A 17,987-nucleotide genomic window follows, 5' to 3' on the forward strand; every position below is an offset into this window, starting at 1 on the left:
AAACTTATAGTGTTATTGTATTTTAATCTAAAATTTTAATTGAATTTAATAGAACTCGTATTTGTATATAGTAAAATAAAGTCATTTAATTTGTCATTGAACAACCTTCACTTATAAAACCAACTAACATCGCTAATAAACATCCTTCACACTTGGCTTTATGTTTTGTATTGGTTAATATTTAAATTACCATTTGCCTCACATTTCAGGTTTTACAATCGATCTTTTTGTTTCAGCGACACTTTTTATTGTGCGCTTCAGAAAAAGTTGAAATAGCCGTTGAAGCCTAGAGGGCATAATATTAACAAACGTTTAAACTCATTGCGAAAGCTTATGTTGGTGTTCAAGCATCAGCTGTAGTAAAATTTGTTTTTGTGAATTAAAAGGTTTGTTAAGCTTAGAAAGGTTCAGTTTTGTAGTATTCAAATATAAAACTTTACTACATACGACAGTTAAAATGACTTTGAATATGTGTTTGTTTTAAGTAGTGAAAAATCTGTTTTAAGCTTTTTGAGTACTCAATTCAAATAACTTTTGATTCAAAACTTACTTAAGCCTTAAAGTAATACAACTATAATTTTATTTTTAAATTAACTTAAATTAAGAGAGTGGTTTTTTAATTAATACTTAAACGTGATTAAATTAATGTTTACAGAAAATATATATACAGTGCAACCAACTTTCTTTTATTTTTTGTTATAGATTTTATAATAAAACTTTCATATAGTTTTAGATTAATAAAAAAATAATTCTATCAATTTTGATAAATAACCTATGAAATTTTGATCACACATCACTTTTAGTTTAATTCATTATACTCAGTTTGTTTGTATACAATGAAAAACATAAAACTTGAAAACTTATCTAAAGACGAACTTTTATATAAAAAGAATTTACAAATGACAAATACGTTTTAAAATTTATTCCAAAAGTAATACGTTTAAGAGTTATTTATTTCTTAAAATTTTTTTTTTAGTTTTTTCAGAAACTTTTTCTTCTTTTAAATCGTTAAACTAAATGTTTGGATTGAGTTTTTTTATAATTTAACATTCATTTTCTATATTATAAACTCTTTTATCCTTAATTTTCATTACAAAAAAGTTGTAAAAGTTTACCAGAAAGTCCAATCATCAACTTCGTAGAGAAGTTTAATTGATTTTGAGAACTATATTAGTAATTTTGATAACAAGTTTTTAAAAATAATATTTATTTTAAGTATCAAGTTATTTGTATAGCTCAAGTAAAATATTTCAGTAAAAAATTGATTATTCTAAATAAAAAAAATTATTTTAATTTAACAAAAATAGATAAAATTAAACATATTTATTTATTTTTTTTCACAGTTAATTAGTTTCATGCTAAGCTAACATGGGCTGGAGGCGGAAAAAGAAGTCGAAGAAGAGTGATGACGTCAGCGAGAAAACCGATGACGTCAGCGAGATCACGGTGGTGGAAGTAAATGATGACGTAACAAAGCACCCGATAGTGAACAGTTGTTGCGGATGCTGTAGCCTCGGTGCTGGCAGCTTGCTCATAGCCGTCATATACATGGTAAGTTGCATACATGGTAAATAAATCGTTTGTTTCAAGTTATAGTACTTTGGTATACAATTTTTTTTTTAAGTTTTTTAACATTGAAAAAAACATTAGTGAAACGTATAACAGCCTTTTGAAAATTTCTGTAAGATTCGGGGTATTATAAAAAGGTATACCTTCATAGTATATAGATTTCATTCTGAATAAGTTTTACATACTGTACCAAAACTACTTTTATAGCTGTTATAACTAGTGTTTTATATTGTTTTATTTTTAATTTATAGATTATAATTTTTTTATTTGATTATTTTTATTGTTCATAACTTGTTTTAACTCAATGTAAACTAAAATAAACTAATTAAAAAAATTTCAGAATCCGCAGTTAATTTTTACAAAAAATATTTCTTGAAGTTTTTTAAAGATTACCTCATTTTAAAGAAAGATATTTGGCATTACAGTAAAAGTTATTATATCGGCAATTTAATGATCATTCTGTTATTTAAATACTTAATTACCTTTAATGACTCACAAGCTTAAAATTGGCGATTAGTGCTGATATTATAACTTTCTTAAAGTTCAAATCTTATGACAAGAGGGTTTTTATTAATTATATTTAATAACAACTAAGCTATGAAGAGAGGAAAACATCAGCAAACCATTATCCACAGTACTTAAAGTCTGTTTATATTTTGATTGTTTGCTTTATTCTTTGTACGTTTAAGTTTTATTCAGACGTTTAGTAAACTTTGAAAAAAAATCATTAAAGTTTCTAACATGATTAATTTGGTTACACTTCAGGGGTTAGGCATAGCGTTCGTGGTGACGCGTGTGAACGAGCTCAACTCGTTCCTCGGAAGCAAGAACAAGGTTTGGGACACTGAAGCCAAGTGGCAGCTCAATTGTTACAGGCTACTGCTCATCGGCGCCATCTTGTGTTCGGTTTGCTCGCTACTGGCTTGCGTTTTCCTGGCAGCAGCATCTTGCATGTGGGGACACAAGGTGCGTGGTTTGCACATAAAATTTACAAATTGATTTACAAACAAAAAATATGATAAATGTTTCTTTTTGGTAAGTTACTGTTTTTTTTATACATCTTATTGTTGTAATTTTTCTAGTTTCTTCAATTATAAAGGTTTTTTGTCAGCACCCTTACAGAAACTAAACAAAACATCACCAACTAACTAAAATGTTAATTTACATTTGTTTTAAAATATTATTCTTAACTTTTGGACATTTTTTTCGAAAAAAATAAACTATAGTTTTTGATTTAAAAAACCAAGATTAGCTTAAAACCTGCTGAATATTTTGTGACGTCACAAACACAGGAAAGCTACCTGAAGATCCGCAAGTCGATTGTGACGTGGTGCGCGGTGACGTCATCGCTCATCGTGGTGAACGTGGGCGAGATAGTCTACGTCACGGTGGTCGACGACAACATGATGCGGGTGGTGGGCAAGCTCGCCATGGTAACGAAGGCGGCGCAGACCCCAATTGACAACCTGATAAAAATGATCGCCATCGCTGCTGTGCACGCCGTCTTCTTTGTCAGTTTCAGTTTGATTTTTAACTCTAACTAGTCTTATAAAAAAATATACCTAGATTGTTACTACTACCTAATTATTAAATTAAATGGTATTAATGACTAAAATAGTTTTAATCTCTAATTTAAGAACTTTTTTCAGTTTAACTGAGTTTTATATAAATGTAAAAATGTTTACATTTTTTGATTAATCGTGATTGACAGTGTTTGACTGGGTGACAGATAAAACTGAGATTGCATATTTTAAGGTTTTAGGTATTTGTTTAGACAAGTTTAATATGTGAAACGTATATATTCTCACAGTTAGAATGAATAAAAAAACATTTCAGATATATTTTACAATTGTGCTGGTTTCTTACTTGAGATTGCTGAAGTATAAGAAAATAACGAAACTTGGTGGTAGTGATTACCAGGATAAGAAGAAAACATCTGCTGCCGTCATTGAAGAAAAATGTATGTTTGAGTAAAGTTATTTTTTACTTATTAGTTAGTTAAATCTTATGTAGTTTTACTTTTACAATTACTTAGTAGCTATAAATCAAAAAATTCGTTTGAAATGTTTTTTTAAGTTTAGTCGATTTTTTTAATGTTTTAAATTACAAGTTTTAAATTTCTATCTTTTAGCTTTATGTTTAATGTTGATAACATAGAGACCTTTTATTAAAAAAAAACAATATTTAAAGTTTTATTTAATTTTCAGTTTTAAACTAGTTTGTCTTACCATAACTGTTGTCTGTAGTTTTCATTTTGCACTTGTATTATAATTTAGTTTTAAAAGCTTTTTTTAAGTTCAGTATTAACAAACTTAATTAGGTCTGGCAAACGAACTAACAAGAACAAAATCAACTTTAACAATAAAATCGACAAACACAAGTCCCGTGACAGAACAAAGTTATGTTTCTGAAAACGACAACGCGTGAGTTTCATAAAAATATCATTAAAAATCTATTATACTGCAAAAAACGGTCATGACGATTAGCTAATTTATAACCTTTTTTGAAGTTATATTTCAATGTACTTAAATTCAAATAAAACATTTTAATAGTCTTTAAAGTTCGTTTTTTTAAGCAATTTCAGAAAACACTTTGAATTTTTATTAGAACTTTTATTGAATTTGTATTAAAACGTTACTATGTTGCAATACAGTTTTTTGTGACCCGAATGGTATGCCGAGATAATTATAATTATTACAGTAAATTTTTGATGAGTAAACATTGATAAATTCGATACCTGGTTTGATGCATTGTAATGATTACACAATGTTTGCACCGCTAACAGGTTTAATGGCATTGTAATGTCAAAATAAAAATTCAATAAAGCATGAAGAAAGTACGTTTGTAATAAACGTAAACTAAGTTTAAATTAATTTTGTATGGCCTAACCCTTTTTTTTGTGGTAAAAATTGAACTTTAGATTATTATACTTAAATGGATTTTTCGTAGTTAAACTAATTTGAAAACTTCTTTAATTGAAAATTTTATCGGTCTAATCAGCTTACAAACTACAGAACAAAGTGTTTTGGCTGATCCCAAAAGCTTTAAAACAATTCTAAGATGCTCAAAACTTAACTAGTTTAGTTTTATTTTATTTAAGTTTTATTTTGATGTATTTATTAAAGCCGTTAAGCTATTGACCAATTAGAAACCTATTAAGTTTAAATTTAATTAGTATAACTTTTAATATGCTTTTTTTTTTTTACTTTTAGATCTAGCAACGAAACGATAAGTTCAGTAAACAAAACGAAAACAAAAGCGACCATTGAAACCGGCAGCAGCAGCAGCAACAAAGATCTGAAAGATGCCGAAGATGAGAAGAAGATGTCCGACAGATCTCAGATGTTCTTGTCTCTCATATACGATCTTCCACCCACGGACGACGAAGACGACAACAGTAAGCTGTTTTGTTTGAAATAAAAATCAAGAAAGCAAGTTTTTATTCGTGCCACCCGTAGACTTTTATTATGTTTTTATTAAAAGTTAGCCGAAAATGCGAAACTTAATGAAAAGTATTTGCAATTTGTTTTGTGGATATTTTTTTACATTTTGTTTAAAATTTTCACTAAAACCTTTGAAGAGATATAGGTTAAAAAAAATCATACTTAGAAAATTATTTAAGACCTTAGAGTTAAAAATATTTTAAACTTGTTTTTAAGTTTTCACTTAAAAAAATATACTTGCTATTTTTTTACTTTAATACGTATTATGTTTTCGTTTGGTAAGATTTTAAAGCATTTTCCTTCAGAAAAAAGTCAAAAGCATGTGAAATAGTTTAACTTGTTTTGTTAGTAAACAACCATGTATTTATTTTACTTAAGATTATCGGTTTTCCTTGTTTATGAAAATATCAAAATTTGTAAACCAACTTATGAACAGTGTGTAAAAACAAACTCTTTTTTGGAAAAAATAGTTTTGGTTTAGTTATGTACCTCATTTTTTAATTTCACTACTATATATACCTCTATTAAACTTTATTAAATGTTTTTTTGATGACATGCTGTTTTAATATTCAATGTAATTGCAACTTAATATTTTAAAGCTTTGTAGAATGTTAAGAAAACAAAATTTAATTATATTTTAATTGTACATTTTTTCAAAAATTTACTTTATCAAAGCTTAAAAAGTAAAAAAAAAACATGATTAAACTAGTTAATTATTCATAAATTTAAATCACCGCTTGTGTCAAAACAATTATAACAGCAATAAACTTTTTTGTACAGATGAAGCTGAAGTTAAAGACTTAGAAAAAGTAATAAGTCTGTCAAAAAAACCTGATGTCATTCCGCTAACACCTGAAAATGAAAAGATACAAGTAAAAACAAAAGAAAACAAATCAGTTGAGGTTTAAAACGTTTGTAGTAAACTACCATTTAATTAATCAAATAGTTTTATTTTCTTACAAACTAGTTTAATTAAGTCAAACTATTTGATGTTAGAGGCTATCTCTTTTGATAATATTGAAAAATTCTCAATTAGACGCCATTAACTCGGGAAAAAGAAGAAAATATTGAAAAATTGTTGTCGTCGAAGTTCAACGAAACAGGTTTGGCACGTTTAATGTAATTTTGCAACACTTAACTTTATTTGAGTTTCTGGGTAAAAGTTTTTAACAATTTTATTGTTTAAGTGCACGTAAAAACTTTGAAATTGTTATTACATATTGAATTTCAATTTTAAATGTAACTGTATTTGAAATTATGTTATATTTTAAGCATTTTAAAATTTCTTTCATAAACAATTGTTCATTGTTTGGCTTTAAATGTATAAAGTATCTTAAATCACGTATATTTATTGAAATTAGTTTTGTTTTGCAGAAAAGACACAGTATTTAAAATGTTGTTTTTAGCCTACATTTAAAATTAAAAATCTTAAGAACTTCCTTACTTTAAATATTTTAACTTTACATTTTTTATGTTTATTTATCGGAGAAAAAAGTCAAGCTTATCATAAATAGTAGATAGTAGTCAGAAGTAGTTTAAAATGCTCGTATTTATAAAGCTATTACAGTTCTAAAGCTATAATCAGCTGTGATTGTACTTTAGACTCTTCAGTTTTGGACGAAACAACTTCGGTGCCTGAAACAGTTGAGGTGCCAACAAACTTTGAGGAACTTCCGAACAGACCTTTTAGAAGAGCTGCTTCGTCGAGGTTAATTTGTGCTTTAACGTGCAAAGTTTGTATGACTAATATGATCTGTATTGCTCGGAAAACTAAATTATTTTTGGTTTGACGACCGCTTTCACACATAATTAAAGTGATGTTAGGCAATTATTCCTGGGTTAATTTTTTTTGTGCAAACTGTTATAAGAAAACACAGTTTTTAAAATTTATAAGATTATTGTCGATTTTAAAGTATTCTACTTAAGATCTGGTGGTAAAGAGTAAGTTGAATAGTTTAGAACTAGATAACATGCTGTCATTTATCATAGTTCAGAATACTAAATTAAATTTCAATAGCGTAAACTAAACGTTTTGAAAACACATAAACTTTAAAACGACTTTCAAAGTTAAAGTTATTTTCAAAACTCACACAAAATAATTTTCACAGGAACCCGCCGCACCTCCCACCCGCATTACAAAACGACAACAGGAACGTGGAGGTGAGGAGGATGTCGGAGGAGGAGGTTGAGGCGAGGAACAGGGAAATCGAGGAGGAGGAGGAAGTGACTGCCGAGGAAATTCAGGAGTTCTTCCATCTCCTGTGCAGCCGGCCTCCCGATCTCAACGTTCACAGTGGTAAATGTTTGTGATTATTTCGCATTAGTTTTCGTATGTTTAACCGTTGATGATTCTTATTAGTTGAATTTAGTCCTTGAGAAATTATTTTATTGAATATTTGAACATGTTTTGTATAACACAATGAGCATAATGAATTTAGCTACTAAGTTATAGTAGTTTTTTTTTTAAGGTTTTTTTGCACGCGTGCTTTTTTTATAAAGCTGTTGCAATATAAATAACTAATTTTCTTTATAAACTCGAGCATCTACTGATTTAAAACTAGGTAAAAGTGAAAAAGAAGGAGCAATTGAAACAATGTTTAGAATGTTCGGAAAAGAACTCATACAAAAGAACCCACAAATGTGCAAGAAATACTTCAAGGCTTATAAAAATGCTGGTCAGTTGAGTTTGAAACTAAGTATTTAAAAATAATAATTCTGTAAAACTTAATGTCAATTTGTTGCAACTTTATTTTTTATATATGATAAAAAAAATTCTCAACAAAAAGTTATTCGTTAAGTTAATTAATATTATTTGACTATAAGTTCAGTTTCGGTTAATTCATGAAAACATAAGCAAACCTTCATATGATTAATAAGTTTTTAACCAAATATTTGCATACATTTTTTAATTGACTTATAGATAAAAACGTGTTTTGTGTTGTCAATATCAAACCAAGATTTATATTTTGCGTTCACGTCGTTACATGACTTTTTTTAGGTCAAGTTATAAAAATTAAGTCGAAGTTTACATTATAAACTAAAGAACATACAGTAAATTTCTGATATTTTGAAAGTTGATTATAAGGATAGTTTAACCCATTTAACAAACCTACTTTTAAGTTAATAAGTTAAATGACTTACACAACTTTAAAACCTCAAGTGTAAGATACACTAAGACTTAACAAAAAATCTTACTTAGTGAATAAAAGTCTTCTTAGATTATGTTAGTTAACTTTTTGTAACTAAATATGTAAAAAGTCTTTTTAAACTTAAAGTAAACTAATAAAGTATATCACTTTTATAAATAAATGTAAATATTGTTCAAACTAATATAGATTTGTATACTAAAGCTCTATGTTGTATTTTTTCAAAGGAGTTAATGTGCTGAATACAAAAAAAAATATTAACACCATTAAAAGGTGAAATAAGGAAAGAAATAGAAAGAATGCGATCAGCAAATGACAGAGAAAATAAAATAAATAGTGTCAATAAAATTGTAAAGTACGAACAAAATTACTACGGTATTGATTCGGAAAACATGTCAGAAAGTAGAGGTGTTTATTTTAATTACTTTGCTTAATATCAAAACATTTGTTAATTTGTTAGCATTTTAAAAGCATGAACTTTTACGTTTATTATCTGTATTAAATCTTACTATCGTAATATAAAAGAGAACAACTACTCAATTATATTGTCATTAGCAAGAAATTATATTTACGTTATGAACAGTTAACTTGCAATGCTTACTTACTAACTTTGTATTTAAAGTAAAGCAATAAAACCAATATATAGAAAACTTTAATAAAAGTTCTTCTGTATTTCATGCACCTTTTACTTGTTGTAAATTTATTAAATTAACTGTAACTTAATCTTATCTTATGTCAACCAATAGACGAAAAACCGCGGGAAATTTCATACGAAAACCTCCTGATGGACTCCAGCAAAATTCGTAGGGGCTACCAACAACCCCCAGGTAACCTTGACGACGACCCAACACACGGGTTCCACCCACCCAGCAGGGCTCCCTCAACTTTCTTTCAGCCCCCAATCTTCTACGACCCTTATGACGGGTCTTGTTCAACCTGCAGCGGACCTGGTTTCTATGACGACATCTACAGTGTTTACGGAGGGTTTTACGAAGGCGGGTTACCGGAAAGCTTTATTCCAAACACTAGATGGCAGCCCCAATACGAAAAAGGTTTAAATAAAAACTAAAAAATATTTGAGTTTCACGAAAATTAGCGCTAACTTTTTACTTAGGTATCATACTATTAACTGTTTATGTTTGCTTTATTTAAAAATAAAAGGTATTTATTTGTATCTCAAATTCAAAGTTATAAATTGACTTTAAACTTTTTATACTAAGAATATTTTAGTTTAAAAAAGTACAATTAAATCAACGTTGTTATCAACAGATCATCATAGACCAGCACCAAACATGGATTATCACCATAACAACCACCACGTCCGTAGAAACATGGATCCCCACGGTAACGTGAACCCCCACAATAGTGTGGATCACGAAGAAGTTTACGATCCGGGGATGCCCTCCCGCTACAACCCCCGCCTCCCGGGAACCCATCCCTCTGACGTAACAATGAAGAATGAGGAAGATCACAGCGGGATCCAACAAATCATGCTGCCGGAGTTTCACCACGAAGAAGTTCCTACTGAGTTCCGAAGCGAACACAGGTTCGTAATATATATGTAATTGGCAGTTTGTTTATATGCGTCTATAAATGATAAGTATCAGAAAAAATAAAGTTTGTTTTTAAGTGAAATTACATTAAATATGATATTTAAAGCTTTGAAGCTTTTTAATGTTTGGGATAGATTCTAGATTAGATGTTAAAATATGTTTTAAAGTTTCAAAATTGTACCGCTTTAAAAGAACAAAACGGTATTACCTTTTATAAAAATTTTATGACTTTTCAAAGGTGTTTTATAACGTTATGGTGTTTATAAAGTTGTACTTATGAAATAATGAGCTAAACCCAAAAGTCTGTATGTTTAGATTTTTTTTGCAAAAGATTTCATTTTAACTTATGTAAGAAAATTAAATAAAAACTGGATTTCTACAGATTTTAGCATGCTTTTAATCTATATTAATTTTTATTTATAATTTATTTTTTTTAGTTATATATTACTTACACTTTACAGTTTTAAAACCAAACCTAAATAGTTATAAAAAAACAAGTAAAATTTGTGTAACTTTTCGTTAATCAATTTTTACTTTGGATTAACCGCGGTTGTTATGTAACTCTCAAAAAGTTTTTTTTTTTTTAATTGCTAATTTACTTTAATATTTACTTTGTTTTAGTTTTATTATCTATCTTTAATTTTTCAATGCTTTATAGAACTTTTAAATCAAATAATATATTTTTCAATATTGTATATTTTACATAAATAATGGGCTTTTTTAGAGTTTTTTTTTTAAAGCATTTACAAGTTTTTTTACTGTTATGTTTTTAATTGTTTCTTATACAATTCAATTTTATTTCAAAAAATATTTGTCGAAAGCTTAAGAATTAGGTACAAAAGCAAAAACGTTTTTGTTATCAATAAACAAATTGTAATTTCTAGAAAGTATTTAAGCAATTTTAGCTTTCACTTTATTTTTCAAAAGTTTTTTTCAGCAAGCAAAAAAAAGCATTTTTTCAAATCAATTAGGATCACTCACAAGTCAAAGAAACTGTTGCACTATTTTTTTCAGTTTCTACCACGACAACTACCATGATGACCACGGAATGGGGTCATCGCGAAGAAACAGCCGCAGACCGTCACGTGATGACGTGTTTTCAACTACTTCATCAATGCATCCCGGTGACGTAATGAGACCGCGTCACGGTGGATACCACAGGTAAACTTGTTTTGTATGACGTGTTTGCTTAGCTTTGAAACGTCATGACTTGTAGGAGGAAAATTTATATTTGTTTTCAGTTTATAAAACTGTTTTGAGTGTTTTTTATTATTTAAATTTTCATAACACCTTTATTTGGAAAAAAACAATATACTTCGTACAATTAGTTTTAAGCTGTTAACTTTGTGACTTTAGTTTTTAATTGATAATATAAGCGGATCAATAATTGTTTTAAAATTAGTAGGGATGGAATATCAAATCGAAGTTTTACACTTGACGAAAGAAGCACCCACAGTTCAAGCAGACCTCATCAGGTTAAATTGACTAAACAAACTTTAACCCCATTTAAAAACAATAACACTTTGTTCTTTGTTGGTACTTAATTTCATCTATAAATATGTTATTTGTATTTTATCTACTTATGTGAGTAAAATGGTGCTTTAGTTTCAAAACTATTTTAGTAAATTTTTCTAATTTTTAAAATATTAACTTTCATCATAAAAGACTTGTGTAAAAATTAAATAAACACAATTTAAAACTATTTGTTTATACAAGCACGTTATTTTAAAACAAAGTGTTTAACAAAAGCAGTTAACAACTTATTTATTATATCTAAACTCTAAAATATCATATTTTTAGCCTTATGGAAGAGACTTTTCTTCTTCAAGAAGATCATCATTTCACGTCAATAGAAGAGTAAGATAACTTGTTGTATATTTGCTCTTAATGCAACGTAGAATATTTCATTTTTAATTAAAAGTTACACTGCTTTTAGACTTTTTTTTTTCATTATTTAAGTTATTATTACTACTTTGAAAACAAACATTTTTTAAATTTTTTAATACTTATGTTTATGAAGTTTTTTTCTAATTTAAGTATTTATACTTAAAATTGTTAATTTATTTCAGTGATAACAAACGAAGTACTTCAAAAAGAGTCGAAGCCGTCAAAATTGTTGTCAGAAAAGGATTTGTGATGAAAAACCCTACAAACTAACACTAACTCATTAATATGCTTTTCAAGGTTTAAAATCTGTCTAAGATAAAGCTTATTTAATAAATGCTTGTTCAGTAAAAAATGTTTAGAAACTATTGGCCGCAATTTATGTAAAACTTTTTTGAAATTCTCTAGAATAAAAAAATATTCTTTAATGCTTTAACTTGCCTTACTTCTAGATTTGTTAGTAAAATATGCAAAAATAACAATAAACAGTCTGTTTAAAGTTGTTAGTAAATTTTTTTTAGAGGTTTTTTTGTAATATAATTGTATTAAGTTTTTATTGTTATAACTTTGTCAGTATTATTATAAACTATAAATGAACTTTTTTTTAAAGTTTCTTAGACATTACGACTTAATCAGTCAAACAAATTTTAAACTAATACTATTATACACGTCTGACATTTTATGTTTTGAGTTTTATATTTTTAAATTACAATTTAGTTTTTTAAGTACGAGTAAACAAAAATTTCTACATTTCTAAGCGTTTGTTTTATTGTTCAGCTCCGTTAATGTTTTGTGATAAGATTGAAAAAATAATGAATAATTAACTTGTTTTAATTAACTAGATTTAGATCTTTTATTTGAATGTTACGATGAAAAAACCTTTAATTGTTGTAAAATACTATTTTAAAGTATAATATTTACTTTTTTAGCTATTTAGTTTAATTAAAAACAAGAAAACAAGAAACATAGCTGTAAAAAGCAAAGTTTAGTATAAAAGTACACGTTTTTGCTTATGAGCTGTTTATCCAATATGTTAAAGAATATTTTGTAGAAACACATTCTAATTTTGTAATTAAATTCAGCAGAATAAAAACTCTTAAAATTGTATATATAAACTAAATTTGTATTTAAAAGTCTGTATATAGTTAATAAAAATAGCTTACAAAAACAATTTTGCAAATTTTTTGTAATAATGAAACTATCTAAGTTGAATAAAAGTAAGTCAAAGAGAACAGCAACACGCATTTTTGTTCTTTCGCACTAATAATTTGCTAATATCTATAAAACTAATTTAAGTGGCAACAAAATTCACTATTGTAAGTTTTAGCAATACTTTTTTCAGCAGTTTTTGTTTAAGTAAAAAAAAATTGCTTATTCTAAAAAAAAAAACAATACTAGATTGTATAAAAAAAAATTCAAAGTAAGTCAAATACAGTTATAAATTTCAAAACAGAAAATATATTTAGGTTTTAAACTTAACATCAGTTATAAAATCTTTTATAGGTTTTTTTGTTACCTGTAAGAAATTAACTATATTTTAAATTAATAATAGAAACTTACTGTAAAGTATTTTTTAGTTTTGTTTAAATTTCTCTCATTATATGATACTTATTATGTTGATCTGTATTTTTTCTTTTTTACAAACACTTCTAACTTTACTTTTTAAATTGCCTAAAGACTGTAAAATTAATGCTAAGATTAGAACTTCAACCATTTAAAATGTTTGATATTTAACTTACACCTTATAGGTCTTTGTTTACTATTAAAGGTTGATGATAAACTTGTTTAACTTTTAAATAAAGTAAAACTATAAACAAAAATGTTTTTTTTTTCATTAACAAACTTTATGTTATAGCATTGCGTTTTATTTTTGAAAAAGTTTGTCTGTGTTAAGCAACTAATGTGGGAGAAAAACTGTTGGCACTTTTGACGACAAATCAATACAAACCTGTAAATTACGTTAATAAAAGTTATGTAAGTTGGAACAAGACAAACATAGCAGAATTAATTAATAATCTAAAATCAATAGTTAAATTTCATTATAATAATCAAAAATTTTCTAATTTTGACCAAGGAGAGTACAAAATTAATAACTCTTTCTCATATAATTAATTCCAGGCATTTAGTGAACAAGTTAAAAAAAATATTTCAAACATTTAATTAACAATTCATTAATATACGGTTTATCAGACATTGGCAAAATAAAACTCCTAAAAACCTACAAAGTACTGCTAAAATACCTGGTAGCAGGAAAAGAATTAGGGCAACACGCATTTTTTTCAAAAACATAACTTTTTTGTTATGCATTAGTTCAAAAAAATTATAAGGTGCAGTTAGTTAAACTCATATAATAAATACGCCAGTAAGCTACATTTTATAAAATTAGTTGATAGATAACCTATTATATTAGTGTCATTTTTTTTTTGTAAAAGAAAAATGTGTGCTTAAGGTCATTGTTTTTATTAGATTGAATTACAGTAACCTCTCGCTTATTTACGCACATTGTGTCAACAGAAAAAGTGCGTAAAGATACGAGAGATCGTAAAGATACGAGAGGTATCAAATACAGTAACCTCTCACATCTTTACGCACTCGTGACGTTACGCACTCTCGTTTAGTTACGCATTTTAGAATTCTAAAAATTCAAACAATGAAAATTTTAGTTTTCTATAATATTGCACAAATAAGGTTTATTGTATATTTTAGATGTAAAATATGTTATTAAATACAAACTCGCCTCTCTATATCTTTATACTTTGTATATTTATATTCCTTGACTAATTTATAAACATTTAATTATACCTCAGTATATCAGAAATTTTTTAAGCAATAAGAGATTAGATTAAAGTTTTGAAATAAAAATGACTATGTTAAATAATGAAAGTATAATGACATAATGAGAGTTTGTAACACAAATAAATAATACAGTAGTCTTGCTCTATATATGAATAAACATCTAAAAAAGAAATTTAATGAAACTTTCTAGCGAAAAGTAGCAGTGATACTTATTAAATATAGAGCTCACACTTAAAACAGATCTCAATTGTTTTTTTTAGTAAACATATCACTAATTTTCATTCGACGTTTTTTTTTTTAAAGTTTAAGTTCTTCTTCTGTAACATTTGCTTTACACAGCAATTTGCTAAGTAGTATAGAATATAAATGTTAAGTATCAAATAAGTCGGACATAAGTAAAGATAAATATAAAATCTACTTATTATTAAAATTTGTAATTTTTTTACAAGTATCATTATTTTATATAAAATTAAATCTATTTTTTATATGTATAGTTTTAACTTTTGTTTTCATATTTGTAAACTAAGTAAACAAATTGTTAAAAGTGGGAAAGTCCACAGTCTGCTTTTAACTAGAAGCAATATCAAAAAACAGCCGTTATAGTATATTAGGTACCTCTCGTATCTTTACGATCTCTCACATCTTTACGCAGTTTTTCTGTGGACACAAAGTGCGTAAATAAGCGAGAGGTTACTGTATACTTACTATAATGGCTGTTTTTTAATATTGCTTCTAGTTAAAAGCAGTCTGGAGGCTTTGCCACTTTTAACAAATTGTTTACTTAGTTTATAAATATAAAAATAAAGGACTTAAAACTATATAAAACAAAAAAAATTGTAGAAAAATTTTACTAATTTTAATAATAATAACAAAAAATTGGGATTTGTGTTAATTGTAAGCTCTATATTTATTAAGTATCACTGCTAATTTTTGCTAGGTTTCATTAGATTTCTTTTTTAGATGTTTATTTATATATAGGGTAACCGTGCTGTTTTTTTATTTATTTACTCTCATTATTTCATTATACTTTTATTATTTAACACAGTCATATTTCTTTCAGAATTTTAATTTAATATCTTATTGTTAAGACAATCTCTTATATACTTAAATATAACTAAATGTTTATAAATTAGTCAAGGAACATAAATTTACAAAGTCTAAAGATATAGATAGGTGAGTTAGCATGTAAAAACATATTTTAAATTAAAAAAAAACAATAAACCTACTTTGTGCAATATTAAAAAAATTTAAAATTTTTGTTTTTTTTAGAATTCTCAAATGCGTAACTAAACGAGAGTGCGTAACGTCACGAGTGCGTAAAGATGCGAGAGGTTACTGTATATTGAATAAATTTTATTTAAAATTAAGCCTGAATTTTTTTTTAGTTATGTAATAAGTGCTTATTTATAATAAACAAGAAACCCGTTACAAATTTATTATTATATATTAGTTTCATTGTTGCTTTTTATTTAACAATTTATTGTACCCATAATTCTTTGATTACTTCCGCATAGTTCAAAGTTGAAAAAATAGAGGAATTTCTGAAAAATTAAAAAGGATGATAATCTGAATTCATTCACAGAAATATGGAGCTTGTAGATTTTCTGATCCTCAGTTTTATTTACTTTCAAATCCGTGTTTTGGACCTAGATTAAGTATGATGATAAAAATATGGAACTAGAAGTGATTTAATTTTAGCTGAAAAAATGTTTCTAAGCTTCACATATGTGATATCATTCTGTTTTTTTTAGAAACTCCTCTCTTATCATATTGTTATTAGTTATGTGGAGGTAATCAAAAACACTATGTGATAAATATTTGAAATTAACTGAATGTAACTATGTTTCATACTAATCGCCTAAAAATCTATCCATTAAATTAAAACAAAGTATTGAACACAAATCAAAAGTTGTCATAATTAAAACTCAAAACTAATTCATTAATAAATAGTTTTTTGTTGACAATTTTTAATGAATAAACATACAATAAGTCAAGCTAGTTTTATTTTTGTATGTACAGAACTCTTTTATATGTACTAACCCGTAATAAATATATTAGGCCAAGCCACTATTGTAAGTTTACAAGTATAAACTTTTTTATAAATCAAACAATTTGTTTATGTGTATTCAAGTTTTTTTGTTTATAAAATCTCAAATACAAAAAACTAACATAACGTTTATAATAGGCCTAGCCACTACTTTAGCTTGTTTACACAATCTTAATTACAAAAATCTACCCCTTAATTTAAAAAACATGATGTCATCAAAATTATATATTTTTGCATCAGGGTTGCCAAAGGTTTTTTGCAAACTTCTTCCGGGCTTAAAAAAAAGTTTTTTGGTTCATTTCTAATATAAAGTTCAAATTAAGGTAAAAGACTGTATTATGGTATAAAAAGTTTATAAGAATACTGTAAAGCTACTTTAAATGTGTTTTCTTTTTAATTTTAACTGATACAAAAAAATTTATCTTCAAGATAAATTTTTCATGTTAAAGTAATTTAAATTTCAGGTATTTAAGTGATTTTCGTTTTAAATTTCAGGTTTTTTTTTTTCTTAAATTGTCTAATTCCAAATTTTTGAAAATTTAATCTATTTGAAATTGTTATTGCTCTTTGTTTGTAAATTTATTTTTTACTCCCTTGTACATAAGTAATTTTATAAGTAGCGCGGAGTTTAAAGTTTAGTAGAAGTACATAAGCTTACCAACAGAGTTTAACTGTTTTGAAAGTTGAATTAGAAAACATTTGTTCTGCACAAAACATAGATAGTAGCTCTTATGTTAAAATTTAACCTAAAACTTATTTAAAGAAAGTTTTTTAACGGATAGATTATTTCAAAACTTTATATTAAGAAAAAATTTATTTTCCATTAATAATCATTAACTACTTGTCTTACCCAGCCATAGTTATTTTAAGTTGTAAAATTATCTTTTTAAATACATTTTTAGTACTGATGTGTTTAAAACAAGAAACTTAAATTTAAAAAACAGTAAGTTATATTTGCTTTTGGTAAATAGTCATTTAAAATTACCCAAGTTATTTTATAATAATACCGAGGAAATCTATAGCGGATATTTTAAATTAAACATCAAAATCAACGAAATCGTAAAACAAAAATATATTTGTGTAATATATAAAATTTAAGAAATTCCGAAAATTTTAACTTTTACATAGATTTTTGACATTAAAAAAGTTTGGTATTAGGTGATAAAGCAACAAAAAAAAAACTATAACATCAAAAAATATTTAACTTATTTTTAGAACTACACATTAATTTCAATAAGCTTTCAAACTATTTGTATATACAATATCATAATTGATTTTATGCTTTCAATATTTGTTTCATAAAGTGTTTTAATACCTAAAATTGTAAAAACTAAATTTTATTCAAAATAAAGCGATTAAAAAACACGAACAAAATGAATTTTTCTTTAAACTTGACATAAATTATAGACAATTATGAAATTAAAAATAACTTGATTTATTAGTTTTAACTAGAAACTAAATTATTTCTTATCAAATTCATTTCCTATAATATACTTTACAAGTAAACTACTCTTTAACAGACATTTTATTTTTCATTAACATACCTACT

At 26.3% G+C, this 17,987-nt stretch overlaps 1 protein-coding gene across 1 annotated transcript; it reads left to right on the forward strand.

The window, feature by feature from the left end:
* The first annotated feature begins 1,347 nt into the window (after positions 1–1,347).
* On the forward strand, positions 1,348–11,966 carry LOC145838333 (uncharacterized). Its single transcript, XM_082945907.1, has 18 exons — positions 1,348–1,551; positions 2,335–2,535; positions 2,862–3,080; positions 3,406–3,529; positions 3,890–3,992; positions 4,782–4,966; positions 5,793–5,914; positions 6,049–6,115; positions 6,615–6,720; positions 7,121–7,308; positions 7,574–7,687; positions 8,432–8,566; positions 8,905–9,210; positions 9,428–9,704; positions 10,726–10,872; positions 11,117–11,186; positions 11,512–11,568; positions 11,781–11,966. The coding sequence occupies exons 1-18, from the start codon at positions 1,369–1,371 to the stop codon at positions 11,781–11,783; spliced, it is 2,607 nt and encodes an 868-aa protein (XP_082802033.1). The 5' UTR covers positions 1,348–1,368; the 3' UTR covers positions 11,784–11,966.
* Positions 11,967–17,987: the final 6,021 nt, after the last annotated feature.

The sequence above is a fragment of the Thalia democratica genome, chromosome 6 (genome assembly GCF_965202585.1).
Source record: "Thalia democratica chromosome 6, ktThaDemo2.hap1.1, whole genome shotgun sequence".
Lineage (NCBI taxonomy): Eukaryota > Metazoa > Chordata > Thaliacea > Salpida > Salpidae > Thalia > Thalia democratica.